This window comes from Anopheles ziemanni, chromosome 2 (assembly GCF_943734765.1).
Source record: "Anopheles ziemanni chromosome 2, idAnoZiCoDA_A2_x.2, whole genome shotgun sequence".
NCBI lineage: Eukaryota > Metazoa > Arthropoda > Insecta > Diptera > Culicidae > Anopheles > Anopheles ziemanni.
In genome coordinates, this window is record NC_080705.1 from 1,972,507 (window position 1) to 1,998,132 (window position 25,626).

At 47.0% G+C, this 25,626-nt stretch overlaps 3 protein-coding genes across 3 annotated transcripts; 2 read left to right on the top strand and 1 right to left on the bottom strand.

Annotated features, from left to right (window-relative positions):
* The first annotated feature begins 8,147 nt into the window (after positions 1 to 8,147).
* LOC131281591 (uncharacterized) lies at positions 8,148 to 10,217 on the top strand. The gene is made up of 5 exons (XM_058310934.1): positions 8,148 to 8,189; positions 8,505 to 8,577; positions 9,312 to 9,515; positions 9,815 to 9,925; positions 9,988 to 10,217. The coding sequence occupies exons 2-5, from the start codon at positions 8,517 to 8,519 to the stop codon at positions 10,215 to 10,217; spliced, it is 606 nt and encodes a 201-aa protein (XP_058166917.1). The 5' UTR covers positions 8,148 to 8,189; positions 8,505 to 8,516.
* A 1,739-nt stretch (positions 10,218 to 11,956) lies between these two features.
* Positions 11,957 to 22,194, top strand: LOC131281564 (adhesive plaque matrix protein). Its single transcript, XM_058310906.1, has 7 exons — positions 11,957 to 12,017; positions 18,243 to 18,526; positions 18,924 to 19,520; positions 19,591 to 20,038; positions 20,101 to 21,239; positions 21,306 to 21,448; positions 21,516 to 22,194. Exons 1-7 carry the CDS (start codon positions 11,957 to 11,959, stop codon positions 22,192 to 22,194), a joined length of 3,351 nt encoding a protein of 1,116 aa, XP_058166889.1.
* A 515-nt stretch (positions 22,195 to 22,709) lies between these two features.
* Positions 22,710 to 24,979, bottom strand: LOC131282992 (uncharacterized). Its single transcript, XM_058312551.1, has 3 exons — positions 24,843 to 24,979; positions 24,697 to 24,766; positions 22,710 to 24,631 (listed from the first exon to the last, which is right to left on the bottom strand). Exons 1-3 carry the CDS (start codon positions 24,866 to 24,868, stop codon positions 22,772 to 22,774), a joined length of 1,956 nt encoding a protein of 651 aa, XP_058168534.1. The 5' UTR covers positions 24,869 to 24,979; the 3' UTR covers positions 22,710 to 22,771.
* Positions 24,980 to 25,626: the final 647 nt, after the last annotated feature.

Genomic DNA, 25,626 nt, shown 5'->3' on the forward strand with positions numbered 1-25,626 from the left:
TCTGTTAACGATGCACTTAATTATCGCTGATTGACAGCACTATAATCGCTCGCGGAACAAACAATCTGCCCTCGATTTGGCGAACGCATCGATAGAGGAGGCCGGCCGATCGGAGGATTATGATTTGTTGCAAAACGCGCACATCGATTCTCGCTGCAGTTGTCATACGGAAGTTTCGCAATTAAAGCATAAACAAGTAAGCATAATTATTGACCTATAAATTGACGATACATGATGCAAACGGCGTCGGTTTCAAATGTTCATCGAACGAAAAGCAAAAAGTAAAAGTATGGCACAAGAGTGGACAACAAAAACAGAAAGAAAAAGCACAGAAAAAAGTCCCATTCTGCTTTAGCTAAATGTTCAACTGTGTCGGAATGTCTGTGCATGGCGAGAACCCTTTGCAGTACTGTGAAAAGCGCATAATATTTGTGTACCGAATGGAAAATGGGCGAACTTTTCCTTCGCCAGCCACAGCACGCAACCATGCTGCTGGTCGAGTAGCACGGAACGTAATCGCAACCGAGCATCAATAATAGATCGAACTTGACTTTTACCAGTACCGAACCGAATGCATTCGGTTGCTTCTCTCACAGCTTTTCCACGTTCGATGGTCAAATTCCATTAGCGAATTACTATTTCGCTCGGATGCAAAAAGGGGGCCAATTTCCGGCAGCGTTCTATCTAACTTGCAGTTCAACCTCGGAGAGATTCTGTGGAGATTATTTGGACCCCCCGAAGTCGGGTGCAGAACGGACATAACTTCGACCTGACGTGTGACATCACAATGCACTTGGCACTGGCGCGTACCATTTTGCATCCGATGTGCCAAAAGTGCACATTTTCGATGCCATAGGGTAGGTCTTTTTCGCGAAAGACTCACAAACTATGGCAGGTTAATGTAATCACTCGATTCGGTACATTTTTGGGGATGGCAAATGGTAGATGCAATTTTTACATTATAGTAAACTTGGTTCTTCAAAGATTAAGCTGCTTCAGTGTTACAATACAGCTGTATATTTCTTACCGAAAATGTAATCAGCTCTGTACATTATCATAAAGCGTTAGGTCGTTCCCTTAGGGTGACCTTTTTCCGCGAATCGCCGAGTGATATAAACGTTTAGTGCAGGTCCTTTTGCTACCAAAAGTAATTTACCAGAGTGTGGAATAAATTGTAGCATCCCTTGAATTGGACCATTTCGCGAGCGGAATACAGAAATCTATTAAACAAATTACTCCACATCGCTCCCGAAACCCGGTTCAACGAAAAGGGCAGACAAAGATTATCCTCTCCCGCCTGGAGCTCTATCCTTTTCCTTGTTTGGAACTTTCTAAAAGCAGAAAAGTCAACAGTAAATCTCTCCGCTGTGAATTGAATTCGGGCGAGGGTACTTAAGTTAATTACACTCCCGAGCACACAAAACGCCCTCACCGAATCGATGCATCTAACGCAATGCACCTAACCAAAGCGACCGTTTTTGGAAGGACCGTTCTGATTAGAACTCTCTCAACGACTCCGGGGACGCCGGATTTGCTTGCATTCGGAGGAATTATTTCAAGTAAAGTTTTCCACTTCGAAACCGAAAGTCTCACGAGACGAACGCAAACAACGCAAACGCTGTGTTTGTCCACGGTAATATTCGGATTCGGTGACATTTCATTCGTGATAAGACAAAAAAAAAACGTCAACACAACCTCCACGATGAAGACGTTAAGGGGGAAGAAAATGGAATCGTCTGTGTCATCTAGGCGAAAACATTCCGAGTAACTTTCTGTCGGCGTTATCGAACGCATTCGTGCGTAACCTTCGTCCTGCTTCTAGAGGTCGTTAATTGCTACCAGCAGCCGTGACCGAACCGTGTCGATCGAAAACGCAAATTTCCAAACCAACACTAACCTTCTTCCCAAGGCCAACCATTAAACGTTGTCCGTCTGTCTTCGCGCGAAACGTTGAATGCTGACCGTCTTGCTATCGTTATTATCGCGAGCGACCCATCGAGACCCAATAACACTCTATCTTCGCGGACTTACGACTAGACGAGCCGGTCCTTGACGGCTCGATGGCTCGATGGAGGGCGGCCGCGAAAGTTCTTCAATCGGAAAATGATGCGAATAATTTGAATAATTTGATCACGATCGCTTTTTCCCCGAGACCCGCAGTCAAATTCTTGTCGCGCAATTGGAAGCTGCTACTTGATTTTGGGGGGTGAGTTTCCATTAGGATGGCCGAGAGGAGGGAAAAAGTGCGAGGAAATTTTTCACCCAAATGAATTCACAGTAGAAGCGGGGAGAAGGAAAAGCCTGGGATAGTCCAGCGTGAGCAAACAAACTTCTAAATCGATGCAAATGAGTTTTGACGCCCCGGAAAGCAGATGAGACTTAACAAAAAGAAATAAAACAGAAATCAGTTATCAAACTTTCGAGAAGACATTCAATTATCCCTAACAGTTTTCTTATGTCAAGGAATTTTACCAGTTGAATGATTACTTTTACAGATTTTATAAACATGTTTGAACTATTTCGGCCATCAACCAAATAGTTTTCGAAAGGGTTCAATGATTACTTTTATGGGAATATATTTACTACCAACTCGATGGCGTGACTAACCCTCATAATTTTCCAACGTGAAACATGTGGCTTAAATGTGCTGAGAACCCGAAAAAAGGACTCATCGCCTTTCTTTTTACTCCCGGTCCACTTATCTATGAATTAAACCCACGGCAAACAGAAATATTTCAATAGAGGATGAAATAAAAGCTCTTCGTGAGCAAAACAAAAAAAAAATCCAGCAGCCTCCAATTGTGCTGATGGGATCCCACAAATCGTTTCCATTTCAATATCATTCTCAATTAAGCTAAATTATTATTTCCCACCCACTCCCGCCCAGCGTCGGATCCTTTTCCTCTTTCGCTTCCCAACACCGAACCGGTTCTGGGGAGTAGGAGTAGCTTTTCTGGGGACCGGTAGCATTTCTCCACCCCATGACCTACCTTCACCTTCCGAGCAGTTGAACCTCAACAACGGCCCCCCACCCTCCCACCAGTGCCCGGTTGGGAGGAAAATTCCCATTTTCCTCCACTAAACCATAAGTAGATTTATGGTTAGAATTTAATTGAAAAATTTGGAAATTTATTCCGACCCACAACAACCGGGTGTGCAGGGACTTTGGTCCCTTTTCCCCCCGGCCCCCCTTTCCACCCCCGTCCCCACGACGACGACAAACAACCAAGACGAAATTCGATACACACTCCACCACTTCATCCAAACCCGGGGCGCGTCCCGGGGATGGACTCAGTGATTTGTGAAACAAACCTCCCATCCGAAAATTGGTTTCTTCATTCGCCACCAGTCTCGGAAAAGGGCGATGCTGCGGAACTTTCACCACCAGGCGTGTTGTCCCCCGGTTTCCCTTCCCCCGGGAAAACCACTCCGAAAACCACTTCTCGGGTAGAAGTGGAAGAGTGTCACATTAAAGTTGTGACCCATGCCGTACTCGAGGCGTTCGTTCGGGGTTTCGTGGAGCATATAATTGATAGTTTGACTTTTCCTGCAGCCGGAAAACCCGCAAAGATATCGCAGTGGTATTGAGAATTATCGGTCAAGTACTCTGTTTTGCGGGGGGAATTAGTGAACAAATTGGTCAGTTCTTTGTTTTTTTCCGGTGGCTTAGGATGGGGGGATATTTAACAAGATTAATACATGGTAGCTCTTTGGAACATTATTCTGAAGGATTTACCACCATACGAATAAGCTTTATGCGCCGCTCTTGTAGACATAATTTCTTATTTAAAATAAAAGTTAATTTATCTGATCCAATAAATTTTCGCTTTTTGTTTTGCGACCATAATTGTCTTAAATGAATTCGAAGCTTAAGAATCGAATCGAGATGGCCTTCTGGTGAGCCGCACACCACATCTACTTAAGCACACACTCCTGGCAAAGTACGATGCGATTAAAGCACTTTAAGTAGAGCATTGTTATGCCTGCATGCGTCTTAACGATGCGAGTATATCTTGCCCGGTTCGAGCGGGTATTGGATTTGAATGTCTTCCCCCGCGCCGACCTTGGCATAAAAGAGAGCCACAGCGAGTAGAAGAAGTGAAGTGAATTGCTGGCTCCAAGATGGCTCGTTTCCGAATCGGAGACGCTCGCTGCTGCTGCGGTCTAATTATTTTGATCCGCCAACTGACGCACGGCTCGTCCGCTTTGCATTGCTCGGTTCTTTCGATGATTGACGGGTTGGTGAACGTGTACGCAAGGTCTGAAAGTTCTGGTGCCACGGTGTTGACCCGCTTTGCCGAAAGGGAATGCCTTTATCAAATTAACCGAAAGTAAAATGGGACAATGTCGTACATCGTCGCGATTCCACTATTTCCCTTGTCGCGAAACACCACACGAGCCTTGGAGTGGACAAACTTTCCGAATTGGCACCCCCCGCGTTGACCGGTGGTGGACACAAAAACAAATGAAACACTCGTTAAAACAACATCATGGCACGGATGGAGAGTTTCATCCGGTCCAACATTCCGGCATTAGCACCTTCCACCAAACGGGCGAACAATCGGAATCGGGCGGAAAGTAAATCAAACCAACGCCCGTAAATGGTATTAGGAAGCATGATTGAATTTTCCCGACTGATCCGATTTAACGCCACGTTAAGGCAACACACACGCACACACACGATGGTCCACGTCCATCCATGAGATGGTAGTCAGACAATGGTGGCGCAAAGCTCTTCGCTAACATGCTCTCGAACCGTACCGGTTTTGTTCGGTTCTCGTTCGGTTGTATGTTTTTCTCTAATTAAAACTTTCCCACTGGGATGTGTTGGAGATGCGTTCGATCCATCCAGGAACGGGCACGGCCAACCGTATGTGGACAAAAATACGCAGCAAAGTGCGTAATCAGTTACAGATAAACGGATGAAGGTCGTAGGCCCTACGGACCGGAGTGAGAACCGGGCAACGCCATTGCTTCGACGTTGGCACAGATGTCCACTTCGATTCGTGTTTATTTCGAACTGGATATTCCTGACACACTCATGCGCCTGGGGAAAGAAAACCCACCGGAAAGGTAAAGCTCCGATGCTTTGAAAATTCCTTCCTTTAGTCGCATGTCCGTTTGGCTAAGGATGCATCCGTTCAGCGTGAATTGAGAGGACATGATTGACGGTTTCTGGGACGGTACGAGGATTTCAAATATAGGTCCGGCGCAATACGGTACACAGAGACGGGTGTTTCTAAAAAAAGGTTGTGAAAACCTGCGATAAAGCAATAGCTAAAGTGAACCCCTTTGCTTTACGCAGTTCCATAGAGAAGCGCCTACGATAGATTCATTGGAAAATGTAACATAGTTTCTTCTTACATTTCATTTCGTGCAAGGAAACAGATGCCATTTAGTGTCTTTCAATCATTTGACAATTCAATCACTCTACCGAGTGTCTCAATTCTCTTCGAGCCAATTGCTTAACATGTCTCTGTTTCATGAGATCTAGTTCCTTTTTCATGCGTATCTTATTTCTTACTAATTAATTTTAATTTCATAAATTGTCTACACAAATCCTAAGGCATAGGTATTTCTTGCCTCATTCAACATTGAAAGCATTAACCGTCATTTCAAACGTCAAACGTCTATCAAACGGTGGTTTAAATGAATCTAATTTGATCGTTAGATGACTTTTGGCAGTGTTGCCAGCCACATTTCAGCTGAAAGCTTTCAAAAGTTGCACTTTCCTATACCGTTTACTTCGTGGAGATTTCGATAACAGAAACTTGAAACGATTCTCACGCGCAGAATGTGGCTTTAGTGGAACACAATGTGACAATTTTATGTCGTTCGACCATATGACCCCGTAATAAACTACTCGATCATTTCCGCTAAACGACCACCTCGTCGAGGTCCCGAGGTTGACTTTCAATTAATTGGAAACCCCCCCTCATTTCATGGCGTTGTCCTTGTGGCGGTTTTGTCTCTCCGCGTTCATCCCCAAAAAACGCAACCACCATAGAAAAACCAAACACACATTCTAACTCCTCCAGAACGCCGCCACCGAAAGCGATCGAAGTTGGAAAGGAAGCGACACACCACGCGAATAGGGCTGTGTATGATCTCATCTCGTGTTGTTGTCCCTCGCCAAAGAGAAAAAAAAAACCAACATAAAAAAGAAGCTGGATGCGAAGGAAGGCCAAAATCGCGGGCTCGGAATCGAAAGGAAGAGACGACGATGACAGAAACACACAAGTTCCACGGAGCGATTGTATTCTGCTCGGGAAACCGTTGCTTTTTCAAGAATAAAAATTCGTACCGATCCCGCGCGAGAAGGTCGAACGTGGAGGGGGTCCCCCAAAGGGAGTGGAGAGGTGGTGCCGACTGGGTACGCATGCGCACGCAGCATTACAAGCGTCGGTGGCATGTTTCAGCCCACGAGGGTCAGCGTGTAGCGCGATCCTCCAAAGCCTAAGGCCCTCGGTTCTCGCCGCGAGAAGTGCGAGTCGCACGAATCTCGCGAGATCGCGGGACGAACAAAAAGAAAAATAAATGCAACCCCCAACCAAAGCTCAGGCTAGAAAGAGCGCATTAGAAGGGAAGAGAAACATAGCCCGCCAAAGATATTGTTGTCTGAAGGAAGCATAAGAAAACGCACGAGCCTGAACGAGAAGGAAAGAGAGTGTTGTGTCTGCCTTTGGCCCGCCACTCGGGGGATCGTTTGGGATTCGGTTTCTTTTTTTTTTGCTTCTCAGCATTAACTTCTTCAGTTACAACATAAAGCGAGACAGCCGGAGATGGAGACGGTGCCACCAGCAGGCCGGATTCTCACCGCATGCTGGCTCAGTATGTGTTGACGACTGCGCGAGTTCGGTGGAGGTTTCGGTGTGTTTAGGCCCAGTGGTTTGTGTTGTTTTTTTCGGTGCGAAGGTATGATCAGGATCGTCGACCAGTGGATCCGTTAGATTACCTTTCCCAACTCCCGAGTTCCGCGTTAGTGAGCGTTTGGAGAGAAGGTACGAAAGTGTCCTTTAGATTGGAGGAGAAGAAATGAAACCGATATCGATCACGTGATTTTAGAAAAAGCAACTCTTGGAGCTCGAACTCCAACTCATCTAAACCCCTGTGGCTGTGGGGGAGTACAAATAATCGCCTCAGCCTTTTGGAGGAACCGTACTTTATCGGAACCGTGTGAAACGAACGAACGTTCTCTCTCAGTGGTGGTTTCTAATTTAATTATTTCTTAATTAAGAATATTCGTGTTCGCGACGGTGTCGGATCCGAAGGTGATGCATGTTGCCAGCGCCACCCCAAGAGCGCGTGTTATACTCCCCCTCCCCCTCCCCTACCTCCTTCCACCCCCACGAACAATACCGAAAGGCCACTCCGGCGTCAACAATCGCCACACAAACGTTCTCTCACGTTTCGGTGCTTGACATTTACCCAGTTTGATCGGTTGGTTGGTGTGCTATGCTGTTAGTTGTTTTTCCCCCCCTTCCCCTTCCTTCACGAAAGATCCCTCGCCTTGCAGACGCCCGCGTCTTCTGGAGGGCAGCCAACGTTTTGCAAGCGCTGCTCCAATAATGCCACGGCTGGCGATTCGAACTATGTGCCACAAATTAGAGCCCCGATCGAAAAATCCGATCGAATCTCGTCGGTCTCGAGGGTCGAAGTAATTCGAAGTGCCCAGCCCAGCCCAGCCCGGGTCCAGCCACTGGTCCAGCCCAACCCAACCTCCCTCCCTGGCCGTCCAAACGATCGGACACGGACCTATGCGCGCATTTGTTTGTGTGTGCTGATCGACCCTAATGTGGGTGTGTCGTGGTGCATTAATCATACGCCACCCGGAGATGCTGGGCCTGTTGATGATGATGCTGCTGCTGATGACGATGATGGTGATGGCAAAACCGAAGCCCAACCGCTTAGGTCAACGGCGGAGGGCGAGCGATTCACGAGCGTTCGTCGTTCAACGTCGCGTTCAAGTCACCCCACGGAGCTGGACACCCGGAGCCTGGAGGCTCCGCTGGAGGGAGGCGAGGGGGCCTGGTTGTCGGTTCCGATGTACCGAGCCCACGGGCTTCCAGCAAGCAATATTCGAACCGCGAAAGCCTGCGGTCGTCGTCGAACGTCGCTCGGAGTTGTTCTTCTCGCGTACACTCGCGTCGTCGCGTCGTGCGGAAAAAGTAAAAGTTGTTTGCGTGCACATGCGAGGTTAGATAATAGCAATCATCACATCCCTGTGTGGGCCATCTTCATTCCGTACCGTGGTGGTCCATTCCAGTGGGATAGCGTCAGGTTGTGCGTCAACAGTGTGTGTTTATCTAATTTGGTTTTCGCTCTTCCTGTTTCGACCTGGTTCGATTGAGTTTGGTTTGTTCGGTTTCGGAGGAGGGACAATATGCTGCACAAATAAACAAACCAAGTTGTGCTGTGATGAACTCAACTAATTTGTGTTGCAACATCGTGCCAAAGTACACTCGACTCAATAAAAAATCACCTCTTTATTCTCTTCCACAAACCCCCAGCTGAAAATGTTTCTCCGGCGAACGAATTCGGTAGTTTTACTGATATTTGGATGTCTCCTTATAATAGGTAAGCGCTTTCCGTTGCATAATCGTTGAATCTGAATTTGGTTAAGAGGAAGCATACACGGCATGCAAATGTCGCGCGATGGTGCGAACTCCGCCTGATATGTATTGGAAGACGACCACAGCCAGATCAGGCCCAGGAGATTCGCTCTTTTTTGGGGAGTGTGATTTATGTTTTATAGCTCCGCCACCACGAAGCTGAAGTCGGTCGGTCGATCGTTCGGTCTTGGCCTTGCCCACCTTGCGATGATTTCCTTGACTGCGTTTAATTTTACGGCCCCCCAGCCCAACCCTCCAAACTCAGCCCGACGATACATTTACTCCGTAGGCAAATGGAGGCGAAAAAATGTCTGCCAACCGCTTCGGCTTCGAACCGAATTTAAAGCGATCACCTTTTCGGTGCGGGTTTTTATTATGGCTTCCCCGCGCGGTTCGGTTTCCTACGTCATATCTTATGACAACCAGATTGCTTCGGAAATTGGGGTCTTTGAATATTTGATGACATTTTATGCAATTAGCTAAGCCGAGGCTTGGGCAGGATATTGCACCTTAATTGAGTGCTGGCTTGCGATCGTAAATGATATTGGATGCAATCAGCTCTAAGCATGCACTTCCTTTCTAATAAGGTTTAATTTAAGGGTTTACATTTAAAGATGCTCTAAACGTTCTCCTTTAAATGGCTTAGAATAATAATACCTGTGTGTGTTTTTTTAAAAACCCGGTTTGGCTTTCAACTAGATGGTCACGAGCAAAAGAATCGCACCAAAAGAGGACGGAATGCGCGAACCTCCAACACAGCACAGTCGGTCGATGGCTCCGAACCGAGCCAGGATCTTGATTCCAACGGCAACAGCCAGCAGGAACAGGACGTCCCCGACATTCCGCCCGGATTTCTAAGCCCTTCGGTACAGGAGTATCTGGAGCTTGGGAAATCCATCCCTGGTAAGTTGAAAAACAACAAATTTTATTGTTGAGTGAACCAATGTGAAAGGTTTAGATTTGTGCTGTCGGCGAGCATCCTTGAAATGATGAATGAATAGCTTTACAAGTTTTCTTACTTATCCGAAAAAAAAAATCCGTGTCTCCAACGGGCGACGAAACCAACCGATCATCAGCGTCAGCGTTGACAGAAACGGGTTCTTTTACGTTGTTCGGCGTGGTGGTGTCAATGTATTTTTCGTAGCGTGAAGGCCGTCGCCATTTTTTGACCATCTTCTTTTCCACCCCCTTCGACACCACAGGCCGGCCCGGAACTGACTACCCCATCCTGTCGGCGATTCCGTACACCAATTTTTACTGCGACGAGCAAGAATACCCCGGCTTTTTCGCGGACATGGACACGAGGTGTCAAGGTAATGGCTGCGATTGACGTTCCCCTTGATGTTTTTAAAAAGCCCAATCCATTTGCTTCTAGGATGGCACTATTGCGACATCGACGGACGCCAGGCGACATTCCTCTGCCCCAACGGGACGCAGTTTTCGCAAGCGGTATTCGTGTGCGACTGGTGGTTTAACGTGCGCTGTGATCTCTCGCCCCGGCTCTACTCAATCAACGCCCGGCTGTACCAGCGACCGAAGTTCAATCCGACGCAGCCGCATCGAGTCATCACCCGTCAGCTGGTGGACGAAATCTTCAACGTGTAAAAAATGTGTGTGCGTGTGTAATGTTTAAAGTTTCGATATTTATTTAGCTTCGATAGAGTAACGTTTAGAGACTTCTGCCACTTGTTTTTCCCTTTCCCCCAATTTTAAACTAAGAAAACCTTGTCATCTGGATTCACTTTCTTATCGATCAACCCAGGGAACGGAAGGGAGGTGTGAAATAGTTGCCAAGAAAAATAAATCCCATCAAATCGCGTCCCATTTTTTTATTCGTTAATTCTATTGTATATGTTGCTTTTCCTCAAAGTGTCCCGACAGATGCTATTTTGCATAGGCTTACGACTCGTCATCGTGCGATTGTACTGTTGTAAAAAAACGAACCACAATGTGTAATAAAATATGTAAATATTAATTTACCACCAAACAAAGTGTTTATCGAGAATGGTTTTTAATCATCCGAAGAGTTGAAAGATTTACCATTAACGAGATGGTTTGTGTTTACAGTTTGAACCTTCATCCCCATTGTGTGGGGAATAAAATCCGTAAGAAATTGTAGGTAAGCACACTCACATAAAAAACATCGATGAACGGTGCCTTCCGTTGGCAAACATTTGCAACTAACAACAAAAAAAACAACACACTCATCATGTTCACGAATCAACCGGTACTGGCCACAGACAAGCCCCCATTTCAAACGCTACGGCACCGCCAGTAGCTTACCCCAAAACGAAAGCTCCACGCTTGGAAGCGCGTAACGGTTTCCTTCTAGCTTCAAAACGGTTCCCCGCACGGGCTGTACGTTCGTCGCTTGCCCAGCCGTTGAAGTCTTTTGTTTGCGAGCGTCAAGCTCCCCAAGGGAGCTTTCGCAAATAATGCGACGAGCCACCGGAGGAAGTATCGCGCGTGAGCACTCACGCCGTGGTGAGAAAAAGGGTGAGGAAAAAGTGAGACCGGATTTTTCGGAGCTTCGTCGGACGTCGTCGGGCCGCGAGGCGGCGTACCCGTGGACACGCGCTGCTCGGCGAGCTCAGTAAGCCCGCGACGCTGGCTTGGAACGCTGGTCAGTTTTGGTTGGAAGTCGAGACGTCGAGACGTCGAAGTCGAAGTCTGCCCAAGTCTGGGTCTCGGTCGATCCAGTTTGAATGTTGGCGCCGCAGCATTGCAGCAGTGCAAAACGGTGTAATTGCGGGGGGTGAAAAAAGCTTTTCCTTCCATTAAAGATCGTGTGTCGTAATCGTCGCGTGGTGTTCGTCCTGTTCTGCACGCGGTGTTATGCCATTACGTTCGTGCGGGCAGCGATCGCGCATCTCTCGGGTGGTGGTGCATCTGCATAGCATTGCGAGCCCTAGTGAAGTGTTGTAGTGCACACACACGCGCGGTTAACGGCAATATGCTGCCGGTCCGGTGATCTTCAGCTGCAGCCTTCGTCGGTAATGTGCCGTTTGAGTGGTTCGACGACGGAAAGTTACAATCTCCCGCGATGCGAGTGATACGATAACGACACTTTCACTCTCTCACAGCCGATCGCCTGTGCCTGCTGCACTTCCTTGAACCAGTGTTGCACCATCGTGTGTATGCTGTTGCATATCGAGCGTCGAAAAGATAGAGTGCCCGCGCGCAACCTACGCGCAAGCAGCGTGAAATACACACACACACACATCTCAGTGCCAAACGGAGTTGCATTTAATTGCCAAGTCAAGCAGCAGTAGTTTGATCCTCGACGAGTGACAGTTCTAGCGCACGCGGGAGGAAGCGAACGCGTTCACGTTCTAAGCGACAACATGAACGCAAGACATCAACGATGGATGAGGCAACGAACGCTGCCACTATTCATGGTCACAGGTAGGTCGGCCACGGGAGAACGTGTGCCAAACTGCGGTTTGTGGTTGGTGGACAAATTGCCAACGGTGGGAATGCACGGGGGGGAAAATGCAGCCACTCTATCCTACCCTTGCCATCCATGTGTCATGTTGCAAGTGTCGTAATAAAATGCATCCAGTTCCTGCTCCGCGCACGCTGGCGCATTTAAATGTTTCGAAGGGAAACCGCCACTAACCAGCAGGCCACACTAGCTCGAGAGGCTGCAGGGCAGCGCACCAGGCCCAGCTGGCATTCAAGTGATCGTTCAACTCCTTTGACATGCCACGGTGTGGTGGAAGTGGCCGTTTTGAATTGGAAATCGTAGCCCATTAGCTCGAGTTGGTTTTTGTGTGTGCGTGTGTGTGTATGTATGCAGTTTTTAATGACACTTCCTTCTATTATGGTGGAGTAGCAATTATGCAGCGGAATGCGTCTGAAGGGTGGACTTAATTATTCACTTCAATTTGGGGGAGAATATTTTTTTATTAAAATCCATAAATCTTTCCACTTCTGTTGCTGTTGGGAAATGCATATATGGATTTTATTTTTAACTTAAGTTAGAGGAAAATATTTGTTTTGTAAATTGTATCAATTCTTCTTTAACACAAGAGTCGAAATTATACTGTTTAATGCAGTGATGTCAAACTCGTATGACCTCGTGGGCCGCATTTCGTCCCAAAATATGTTTGCGGGCCAAAACGTAGAATTGATTGGATTGATGAAAACTATGTTCTTGTCAGTGTGGTTATATCTTAACAGTCAATACACTTTTAAAATATTTCTTCGTATAAAATTTACAATTTCGAGCAAAAGAGAAGGTTTCTTGCTCAATCATTTTCCAAATTTAAACGGATTTAAATCAAGTTTATTGAAATATATGTTGCAGTTCAACACTATTGTGCATTTTGGTAAAGCTTTAAGAAAAGTAATGGTGAATTATTGCTATAGCTAACTTATTGCTCCATACCTGTTATTTTATTTAGAATGCTCTTGTAGTTCAGCATGTTTATTTTCTATTAAAACTATTTATTTGGTTTTATCTAAACATCTGTGTAACACCTCCTGTGTATGAGGAATAATGTTTTATATCACTTTCTTATAGAAATTGAATAATTTGACGTTCGCTCAGGTTTTTTTGCAATTCGCAGTTTGTGAAACCATTAACAAAAAATGTTTTGCTATTCAAACGAAAGCCAATAATCAAGAATCCAATGGCCGCAGGTTTGACATCCCTGGTTTAATGCGTCACTAGCTTGACTAACTATTTATCATTATCGGGACGGTTTCAAATTCACAAGATTCAATCTTCCTTTACTTTGTTTTGGACCACACGATGTAAAACATGTTGTAAATTTATCTTGAATCATAAATCACCTTATTTGGACTGGAACAGTATGCAGATACGATCGAACAAGACAAAGTCCCCCGAAAACCAGGAAAAGAAAGTCAAGAATTAAGCAAATGTGTTAGCAGAGTATAATTTTGTTTTTGTGCATTCGCCACGATCGTCTAAATGTCAGGTTCGCCAAGAAGCGGCTCTTCAGTGAGGGGGTGGGATGCAGGTGTGGGTGCTTATGCTCCTTCGGCAAACGTAACGCAACGTTTGCCCGAACGCAAACACTGCATCCCATCCGCCGACCCCCCCCCCTCCGGCACCGAACACAGAAACAAAAAAAAACACCCGGACACGAGCCAGCGCTTCGAAAGCATCATAAGCTCGTGGTGCTGCTGCGAGGCAGCATAGCGAAGGCGCATAACGGGTGAACGGGGGAGGGCTGAAAACTATCTCATACACTGTTTTGCATCGGCGCCCGGGCTGCGGCGGTGTATGTGCCCCCCGTCTCTCACTCCCCGTCGACACACGACTCCAACTCTCTGTTGGGCTGCGAAATGTAAAACCAACCGAACGAAATGAAACCGAAAAAAAATGGAGTGTGAAATAACGAGCCTTGCAATATTGGACTCCCGAGGCAACAGTGCCGCATGCCGGGGATGAAAATGAGGGAAAAGACAAACATCTCACGTCGGATGCTAGAGGAGCGCTGCTGCTGCTGCTGGTGGTGGTAGTGAAATATGTGACATGCGGCCCCGGCGGCGGCGTGGAATCGCGGAAAAGTTTGAAGTGCGTGTCGTGCGCGGGCGCCTTCGGTTCCAACATACATCACCACCACCATCCACCATCCTTACCCCTTTCGAACGTGGTGGTGCGCAATGCAAACAAGGTTGGAAAACAACAGAAAAAGAGCGACCAACGGGAGAAGGGAGGAGGAAAAAAGTGGCTTAATGCCACGTAAGAGGGGCCCGCCAAACACTCCGATGCAAGAGGAACGGCCGAGGCTGTGAGATAACGAGGAAATGCAGTTCGGCGCAGCACCCCATGCATGGGAGATAGTGATATTTTTGTGATTGATTGTTTGCGAGCACAATGGATTGCCAAGGTGTGTGTTTTAATTTGGCCACCTTCCGCACTGGTTTTAATTATTCCCCGCGGGCGTTTCATCTTTGACGAAGCTTGAAGTAAATGGTCTTCCTATTCTTATCTTTATTGGAGCAGCAACACACACACAAAAAACCAGAAGCGGATGTTCCCGTTTAGAGCCATTAGAGAAAACAAAGAAGATAGTTTTCTTATCGCACGGGATCCTCCATTAGGGGGGGAGGGAAAATGTGCAGTTAGAAGCACAATACAAACGATAGATGATTGATGTATTTGTTTTCGTTTGCATAATGTTCTGGGAGTGAACCTGGAAATGATAGGATTCGGACAAAAACCAAACAAAGAGTAAACCGAAAAAAGCTGCAAACTATCGCACCCCGGGCATCAAACGTATAATTGACGGGCCGTAAACAATCTTCGCGAAAAATAACCGAAAAGAAAGGGGTAAACAGAGAAGTTCATCCCCGCCCCGGGGGGCGGGATACAGAAAGATCCGGAAGATTTCTTTCCTCGGAACAGGAGAAAGACATAAACAGTCGAAACGATCAAAAACCTCAAAAGCCAATAAAAGATAAGATCCCAAAATGCAACGGAAGGCACAAGAAAAGAAAAAAAAAGACCACAGCCCGAGGCAGAAAAACCGCGACGGATTGTGTGTCGGATTTCCTCCTCCGGCAGAAAATATGGCTATATTTGTATGCTGCTTAGCATAGTCCGTTCTGAAACCCGAAACAAAAACACACAACACACCAAAAAAAAACTTGTATAAATCGTTTAATTAGGTTGCTTGGAAGTCGTTTGCTGAAACTAATTACTACCTTTCCCGTGTGCCATATAAACAGAGGCCTGACCCATCTCTCCCTCTCTCTCTCTATGGCTACCCCCTGGCGGAAGGTTGCGGGATTCATTCTTTAGGTCGATAAATTGTGTCTTGTAATTATAAGATTTTACGGCACACAATAGTGTGACTTTCTCCGGAAAGCCATTCTCTCTCACTGCGCGACCCGGCAGCAACCGTTCCATCTGTCCGGTCGATTCGGAATGGACCGGTAGGGTAAGGTAAGGCGGAGGATGCTGACTACTTGCCCTACTGGAACTGCGAAAAGCACCGCACACCGTTGGATAAAAAAAAAAGTTAGTTCCGCAATCGACAAAAAAAGAACTGGTTTCGTGTGGTTTTGTTTTGAATTCCCTTCAGATCCCCTCTCGCACCCTTCCGCCTCCCCCTATTAGAGGGGAAAGAGAGGTGGGACAGGAAGGAATACCAATGGGCCCGATTTTTTTTGCTGAACGGCCCGGGGAAAGTAGAGCGACACGCGATGAAAGATGTGACGCGACTTGGCGTTTGATTGCTGCCATGTCAATTTGTATTATTTCCATCGTCGGTTGGTTTTCTTCCCCGTTCAAGCACACCATATACCGATATTTTGCCTCCTAATTCAGGTTTTTCACTCTTGATGTGATTTGTCAAAAGTAAACGAAACGTCCCGCAGGAAAAAGGGAAAGTTTTGCGCCTAAACGAGTTCCCGCCCGGACTTTGTTGAAAAAGTTGTCGTATGCATTTCGGTTAGTATGGTTTTCCTTTCTTAATACAACCCCCTTTACATTGTGTGGTTGGGAGAAGCATATTTCATGCCCGTTTTCCACCGGCAGCATCATCACCAGCACCTGCCAACACCTGCGCGTTGCGTTTATCACCTTGCGATCGGTGTTGTCCTCCGGCTGTGGCTGTGATTACTCGTGCGCCGAGTGTGCTTGTGACCCAGTTTTTCCCTGCGCCGTCTCTTGATTGCAGTAAGTGCCCTTGCCTGCTGCCTGATGGTGCCTTGCCGTTTTACAAGATGCCATGCTCGTGATGCGCCGTTGACCGATCGCAAGGTCAGGCCCGAGAGCGCGCGCGCGAAAACAAGCCAAGAAAGCGGAGGAGAGAAAGAGAGTTTTCACGTAAGGCGCTGATCAGCTGTGTTCAGCATCTCCACGTGTGTGTTGAACGCGAAGTGCGTTCGAAGATTCCACCGCGTGAAAAGTGAGAGATTTCTCTCGCGCAGTGATCGTTCACCGATCGTGGGACGGAAAAGCTCGGCGAGAAGTCATCCGGTCGAACAAATCAAAGGCGAGCTCACCAGGTGGTGTGTGCACGCTTTTCAATTGAACAAGTTAATTGGCCACAAGTCTTTCTAAACGCTCCGAAACAGACCGAAGTGGCTCAAATAATGATTTTATTATTTCGTGGTTGCTCGTGATCTTGAAGATCTTAGATCATGGATCTCGGCATCGCGCCACCGCCGCGTGACGACGTGGGAACAGCAGTAGGGTTCTGCCGACAAGACAGCATCCGGGCGAGTGGTAAACTCCAGAACACAAGGTCACCAATGGCACGAAGTTTCCCTTTGTTCGCCCCGACGACGACGACTACTGGCTGTCGCTACAAGCGATCTCTAAAGGAAAAAGGGGTCTAAAACACACAAACATGTACACACACACACAAGAGCAGGCGGAACACAAAAGCTGAGAAAATCCTTCACCTCCAACTGCTGGCAGGGCTGGGTGGTGCTTCAGCCCACGCCAATCACCCCGAGGGCAATTCTACCCTTAAAGCCGACGGGGGAAGGGGATGAGGGAGGTTGTCGTCGACGAGTGGTCACAAAGCCGTCTAGTAATAAGCGGCCATTGGATTAATCTTTTCTAGAGCACTGGAAGCAGCACTTAAACTGCAATTGCTGTTTGCCATTTATGGCACGGACGGACCGGGGGTTTAGATTGGGTTCACAAAGAGTCGATCGGTGTGTGACGCAAACATAACCCCATGCGCAAGAATAAAGGCAAAACCACGATGGGTTCAAAAGAAAAGAAAAACCAACATCTCGAGCGGTCAGAATGTGACCTGAAAATTGACGATAATTTCTCACCAACCACGCATTTCGACGGCGATCTTTTTGCCATCCGGCGCACCACGTGTTTAAACGTTGTCAATTTGCAAAAAAAACCGTTATTGCACCAGCATCTTTCGCGGGCGAAGACGAAATACGATCGATCGTTCGAACCGGTCACACACCATAAATTCTGCAATTAGAAACATTCCAAACCCCACCACCGTTTTTCTGTGAGGCCCCGTAATTGATTGAGTTTGAGCACCGAGCACCGTCTCACAGAATTATTAATTTAATCCCCACACACACGCACTCACGAAAGCACGGGGGTCACAAGAAAATTTCTAAAATAAGCCATCAACGCGGAGAAGGAAACCGATTATCCATTAACACACCGCATCACCGAGCCGAAGAAAAACACCGAGAAACACAACCAGGCGCCGCATGCGATCGTGAACCGAGCAGAATGTGCGTTGAGTGTGATTGAGTAACGGTTTTCGGGTGGTTTTTTTTAATGTCGTTGTGTCTTTGAACGGTATTGACAGCAGCCTTGATGGGCGCCGGCCATCTCACGGCCATCTAACGCCGATGCGGGTGAGGAGGTTTTCTGCCGGGCGCGCCAAAACAAAAACATAAAAAAAGAAAAGCCCCCCAACCAGCGAACGGAAAAGCCCCCGAAACTGTGTGATGAAAATGAGCGTGACCAAAGGCCGCCGGGGAGGGTGGTCACGGGTGGGTTGAATCGATGAACCGCACGCGGCGCGTGAAGGGGACAATAATTTCCCATTTTTCACCATTTTTTTCGGCGATTACCAAAACAAGAGTGAAGAGCAACGAAAAATTGCCCCACAATTTTCCCGCACATTAACGTGTTTACTTACTGCTTCTTCTTCTTACCAGTTCTGTGCATCATCGGATTAGAAGGAACGACGATACGGCTAGTTGCCGGCGATGGCCAGACAAAGGATACCGGGAAGGGCGCGACGATGGGTCCTTTGTCCGTGGACGGACACCAGCTCCACAATGCTTCCTCCAGCAACGGCGGCGATCGGCAGCGAAGGTTGATCCCGTACATGCAGTACTACGTAACGTCGACGGCAGCGCCGCCGTCGCCGTCGGCGGGAACCGATAGCGCGGACGGCTATCAGCCGTCGTTCAATCAAGTCTATAATTATAGGCCGATCGTGAGTATTGCCTTATGTATGCAGATTGCTAGGATTAAAACTCGCCCCCGGTTCCCCCGGCGCGATCGTAAAAGGAGAGCGGAGCCAGAAGGAAAGAATAAATAGAGCATAAATCGTTATTTATGTAACCGACGCGGCGGACAATACACGTATCCGTCGTCCACGGTCGACGATCGGAGGCTCGGGAAAGAATTGAGATTAAAAAGCTTAATGCAATTGCGAAAGGGCTCTATCACGTTTTAACGTTTGATCTATTTCCTTTCCATCATTTCCATATTTGCTCGCCTTTTACCTTTTTTTTCCCCCGCCTACTTCGTGTGTATCATGGACGACTGATTTATGTTTCTGATAATCCCCCTTACAACACGTTTTTCCCGAAACATCCACCTCCCCACAGAATGTCCCCTTGCGTGAGCCGTCAGACAATCGACCCAGTTACTATTCCCAAAAACCCAGCAAACCGCAACAACAACAGCAGCAAACGATCTACCGGCCACAAGAAGACCCGGTAGCGTATGAATACCAATCGCCCCGGCCGGCACTCCACCACCGTAAGCCGTACTATGGTACGCAAGCGAAGCTCGTACCGGTCAACATCAACCCGTTCACGTACGAGTACAACCATCGGCATCAAACGCCCGTGAAGGTGGACAGTGTCGGTACATCACCACAAGCACAACAGCAACATTCTCCTGCGCAACCGCATTCGGCCACATCGTACTCGGTGTTAAGCTCCGCATCCTCCAGCGATCATGGGCCGGAGTTGTACGAACGGCCCAAGTACGCCGTCATTCCACGCGAGCGAGAACCTTCGTACGAGCCAGTTCCGCCGCAACGGTTCGCTGTCCTCCCGGCGAAAGTGTACGGCATTGAAATTCACACCAAATCTCAACCACATCCGGACGAAGACGAACGCAGTCCCGCATCAGGGGGTGGGAAGTTTTACCTTCCGAACGCCCCGGTAGACCACTCACCTTCGAGAAAACCGGCGCTGGTAAGTAAAAGAGATAATGTTTTTGTTAAATACTCCATTTTCCCTAAATGCGTTCCTACGTTCCTCCCAGTATCAAAGCGTTCCGGTATATAAAAAGAACCGGATTAATCCGTTCTTACCCTCGAACACCATTCCGGGCCCGTTCACGCCGATGACCAGTAGCAGCTCAGCCGGTGTTAGTTCGAGTTCTTCGAACGCACATAACCATCAAGAAAGCGCACGAGGGGAGCAGGAAGGACTCGTACAGGTGACGTACGTGAAGGGTCCCGTAACGGAACAACCGTCCGCGTTGGACTACCAATCGTACGATCATGGCGCTCCGGTACACGATAACCGTGGCCATCCCGCGGAAGGTTTCCCTCCGTCGCCGTACGTGTTGGTGAAAACGGTACCGAAGTTTTACTACGAAAAACCGAAGATTCCGGTTGCGGCAACACCGACGCCGGTGCCTTACCAGGTTTACTACAAGGAGAAGCCAAGTACCCATGACGGACGAAAACAACACTCCAATCACAGTGGTAAGTATTTAAAAGGTGTTTTTTTAAGGAGAGATTTACAGCATATTTTTCCCATCTTAAAGGTTATACAAGACCTCGTATAGTTGGAGTGGTACCGGTAAGAATATCTGCTGAACCACAACATCCCGTGGAGCACCCAGTCGTCAATCCGTACTATCACGTTGGCCCACATGTGTACAAGGTCCCCGAGCATGGAGTCGTTCCAAGCAAGGTACAATCCGTACCACCAACCCGACAGCATTTAACCGAAACAATTCTGCCCCAACAACACGCCCAAAAGATGGTAGTGAAGGAGGTCGTGGCCAGTAAACCTCCGACCGGCGCTGGTCAGTACTTCCTGGGTGCAAACTATAAGCTCTACAAAGTGCCAGCGAAGCAGCAACACCAGCCCCATCACCAACAGAACGTTGCCCCGGATCCGGCGTACCCATTCGCACATCCACAATTGATTTCAACGATTTCCAACACCACACCGAAGCCGGTGTTTTATTCGACCACTCCGGTAACAACCGCCGCTCCCCCGGTGTACCACGAGACGCCGTCCTACCCGGTGTATACCCATCCGAAACCGCCGCGGCACAATCGTACCGAGTACACGGAACGCCAGCGTTTCTATCCGCAATCGATGCGCCATCCGAACCAACACAAACCGAGACCGATCCCGTTGGCACCGATCGTCGAGCGAGAGAAGGAACATGGAGGAGCGGCAACGACCGCTTCACTGTCGGACCTGCTGAAGAGTTTACAGGACAGCAACTTGCTGCCGAGGACGCTCACGCCGGACAACATAGATAACTCCATTCGAACGTTGGTGAAGATACTTAACAATTTGAAAGAAAACGGTCACCACCATGGTCAGGACGAGGATGATACCCGGCAGGCAGCGGTTGACCCTGGGACGCACTACAGTCGACCGAACTACACCACCGTCGAGCCGGAAACGTACGTCGACGCCGACAAATACCGCAACGGGCCACCGATGTTGATCAACAAGATAGTTTCCCCCGGACCGAATACGGGCAAACCCGGTATCGACTACCCTGCGCTTGCCGAAATCCCCGAGACGAGCTTCAAGTGTAAGGATCAACGGTACAAGGGATTCTTTGGCGATCCGGAAACCAACTGCCAGGTGTGGCATTACTGTGACCTCAACGGAGGCAAGGCTTCCTTTCTTTGCCCGAATGGAACCATCTTTAGTCAGGTGAGTTGCACGATCATGCAGAACACACGCAGATCTTACCGTTTTACCATGATATCTCCGTTCCAGGTCGCATTGACATGTGACTGGTGGTTTAATGTGAAATGCTCCACAACGGCACAACTGTACGTGCTTAACGAACGTTTGTACAAGTATATCCTTCCTTTCACTCCGAAATTCCCCGAGGATTACAGTGGCCCATTGGTTGATAAGTATGACAAACCTTCACTCATCGAAGGTGAAAAATGCGAGCTATATTTCATTTCACTTCACTTACAGGTATCTTGCACTCAAGTTCCAAGAAATGGAAGAAAAGATGAAGCAGCAACGTGCCAAGGGAGCCAAACAGGGTTCGATTGCGATACCCAGCGCCGTCCCGGACAACGATGAAGTCAACGGCAACACGCTGGAGGACAATGACGATCGGTATAATCAGAATCAACCGTACCCGGTCAAATATGTGACGACAGAGGCGGGACCGGACAAACCGAAGCCTATGGACTCGCCTTCGTCTGCCGGTCCGATTACTCTCGAAGATATTGATGCGGAGTTGCAACGAGGCAGCGCCGGAACGGAAGCTTCCAGTAGCAGTACAGCCGCTCCATCGACCATGAGGACGGAAGATGAGAACGATGGTGGTACCGCCACATCACCGGCGGTAGCAAACTTCCGAACATCCTCCGTCCCATCGACAACTACCTTCATCATCTCGACGGAGGATCCTCCGAATGACGATTACCGGGAGATGATGGTGGGGCAACCGGAGGGCAGGGAAGAGGAGGATTTTTCCAACGTTCTCAACACGGAACAACCGACCGGTCCGCCCCCTCCGCCTCTTGTGCATTTGCCAACGGCGGCCCCGATGCTGGGCAAGATTCGAAGGATCGAAGTGAAAAACGATGGCACCAGTGGACATCTGATAAGGAATCCAAGTTACGATCGTAGACGAAGAAGATGAGCAGACGTACAGTATGTGATGAATGCGATGTTGATTTTCTCAGCAATACTCAAATGAAGCTAAATAAAATTTTGTACAATACATTATGGTAACATTAAAGAAAATTACTATAGTAAGCGTTCAGTATTCGTTCAACACAATTCAGTAACACGCGGTCCTTCTGTTAGAGCACGTTACCGGCCTACTACTTTCTAAGCTTAATTTTCCTTGGTAACCGATTACGCATGATTTACGCAACATGGGTATTGCGAAAATCTGGACACAAAATGAGGCCAAACGAAACGCTTTTCGGGATGGTTGAGAAATGGAAAGGAAGTGAGCACTAATCCTTACTCAAACGAATAATATCGATGGACGACAAAGGTGAACAACAAAAACGATTGAGCAAACACGAAGTCAAGAAGTGTTTATGAACAAATACCAATTCGAATATGTCAGAACAATAAAACGTCTATCTATTTATACGTTGCAGTATACTTTACAGATAATTCAACTCTTTTAAGGAGTTTTTGAACAGATTAAAAATAAAACATTTCCAAAATATTGCTCCCGTCCATTCGTTTGCACTAGTTCTCGTCTACCTTGGGTTTTCAGGGAAATGCTTAAATTCATACACAACCAGTGGATGAAAGTTACTTATCGGATCGTCATCGTCGTCGTCTGTTTCAACTTCGGAATCGGTCATGTAGTAGACCAGCGTCGAGCTGCGATTAATATGTTTTCTAAAGCCAGTAAAGTTGTGCCTTCTAGTTTCACATACGGCACTTAAATCCAGATCCCGTTCAGTAACTACTATTTTCTCTCCTCCCACCGAGGGAACTTCCATTGCTGAGGCTGGAATGTTTTTGGGTTTATAAATGACAATTCCCTCAATCTTATAGCCACACCGTCCATCTTTGGAAAGCTGCTTCTGATAATATTCTGGCATGCAATATTTTTGAGCCTTCATAGGTTCAGGCGTTGTGTTAGAATCTCTAACGATGTCCTCCACGGGAAGCTTATTTGGCTTCTGTTCTTTTGGTTTACCGTCCGACGCATTCGATGGAGCTGTGCTTATGGTTTGTTGTTGAGTTGATGGTTTAGCGATATTTGTCACCGGTTTCGTGCTGCTCGAGTTCGTGAGTTTGGTTAATTTATTATCCGGGTTAACAGGCTTACAATGCGCGGAAATATTCTTTTGCTTCGGTGCTGGTTCAACACTTTCATCGTTGCTCGAGCTAATAATTATGCTAAATTCAGCATCTCGTTTGACGTCATTAGCTGATGCTTTGTTGTTCGCAGTTGCAGAAAATGGGATATCGAGAGCTTTTACTTGTTGCTGCGAGCAAAGGCTAGCATCGACTTTGCCAGTTTTTTTCGCTTCCGTATGCTCATTGGCCTGCCGAATAGATTTTTCAATTATTTGTTTTTGTTTCGATTGGAGTGTTTCTTCATCGTCACTGGAACTAACACTGTCTTCAATGATTCGCCGTGTACCTCGTCGTAATGGTGGTCTTTTATCCGACGTTCTACCATAACTCGATACGAACGAGTCTTCTTCATCATCGGAACAGGACTTCTTTCGCTGGTGTTGTTTCTTTCCATTATTCCGACAAGCCGATTCCTTAACATTTGTTTTAGGAGCCTTCTTTTGTCTTTCTTTTTGCAATACACGGGAAGATTTACGTTGAATACACTTGTGTTCTTGGGAGACGTTTTCTTTATCACGTTTAGCATTCATGTTCTCGTTCTTTTTGTGACAAGCTGAATCCTTAAGCGCCGGCAAATTGATATTTAAGAACCGGTGTTGGTCGATTGGATTTGGTATTTTAAACCCCTGGACACATTGAAACAATGGCAACGGTGGCACATTGAATCCTGGGAACGAACCAAAAGACAGCCCATGGTGTGCACTTCCATATCCTTCCGTAGTGATTTCGGTTACCGTGGTCAATATAGTTTTTTCGACCTGATGCACAATAATCTTTTTGTTGCCACTCGACATCTCATAGTTGGACCTGTTCTCAGATAAAATACCATTCTGGTCGACGCCGTTTACAATGGTCAGGTTAGATGCACAGGATAAGTTTATCGTCGAGTCGCCTTCCTGTGTCGTAATTTGTGACTCTCGGCCTACCACCACCTGCTTGTTGCTGCTATGCATGTTTTTACTTAACCAGTCATTCACAACATCCGTATCCAGCTTAAAATGGACATCGTTTAAAATTTTGCTTAGGCCATTCATTTGCCACTTTTTACTGCGTTCCTTCTTAACCACACTGAGCTGCTTTTGCACATCCTTATAATCATAGGATGAGTCGCTTCCTGCGTCATCGTCCTCCTGAACGTCGGAGGCGGATGAGGTGTCTTCATCATGATCAATCTTTTGCCAGATCTTCAGCGCGTCAGGTACCATGAAGCCTGTTTCATCTGTGTTTCTGTCCGCAGAGGAATATTTCTACAATCGGTATAAAAACATGCTTTATTCATAACAAACCACTTGACTGAGATAATTTTACGTACGGTGATTATATTTCTCCATCCCAAATTCCGCGAAACTAGTTTTTGATCATCCGGAAACAAATCGGCGACACTGCATAAAACACACGATCGTGAAGAAAGCGTCAACAATGCAATTCCATGTCTCCGGTATACGAAGCGTTACTTACTTTACTCGAGACGATTTCTTTGCCATTATGCACTACAAATGCAACCCGTCTTCATTCACGCCACAAAGCAATTACAAAACACTTTAAATCAGTGATTTTCTGATTTTATAAACACAAACAATGCAATTTGCGAATGCACGAACTTCGCTTGGTCAGGTACGATTTCAAATCTCCAACTGACTGATCAAGTGACAGCTGACAGATCTAGAGATCCCCATATGCATATGAACCTACAGGTTCGAACCGTTCCTTATAATAGAACCATGTAAAACATTACGCACTTAAAATTCAAATTAAATCATATTACCCCACAAAACAACTAAAAGACATGTCCCGCGAATAAAAAAAGTCAAATAATTTATGTCGCGACTGCTTGAGCCGCTTTGTCAGGTACTGTTTTAAGTATCCAACAGATCTAGGGATCCGTACAGCAACAAGTACGAACCGTTCCTAATAGCGGAACCATTTTTGGCTTATTTTTGACCAAATCACTGATAACAAATTAAATAATATGGCTTTACATACTTAAACAAATTGTGGACTGACGCATTAATTAATTCGGTGAGAACAGACCCAAAGAAAAGAGTCCTTCAAAATCTTATCATTTGACCGCTCAATAGTATTGCTTTACTACACCGTGCGCACGCGGTTGCACAGGAGAAAACCAATAATACATTTTCCCCATATTCCATGCTTCTCCACTGGGACAATAACTTCTGGGAAATGAGTCTTGTAATGAAAAATTTATTGATTACTCACTTTGTTTAACGATCGCATTTAGCTC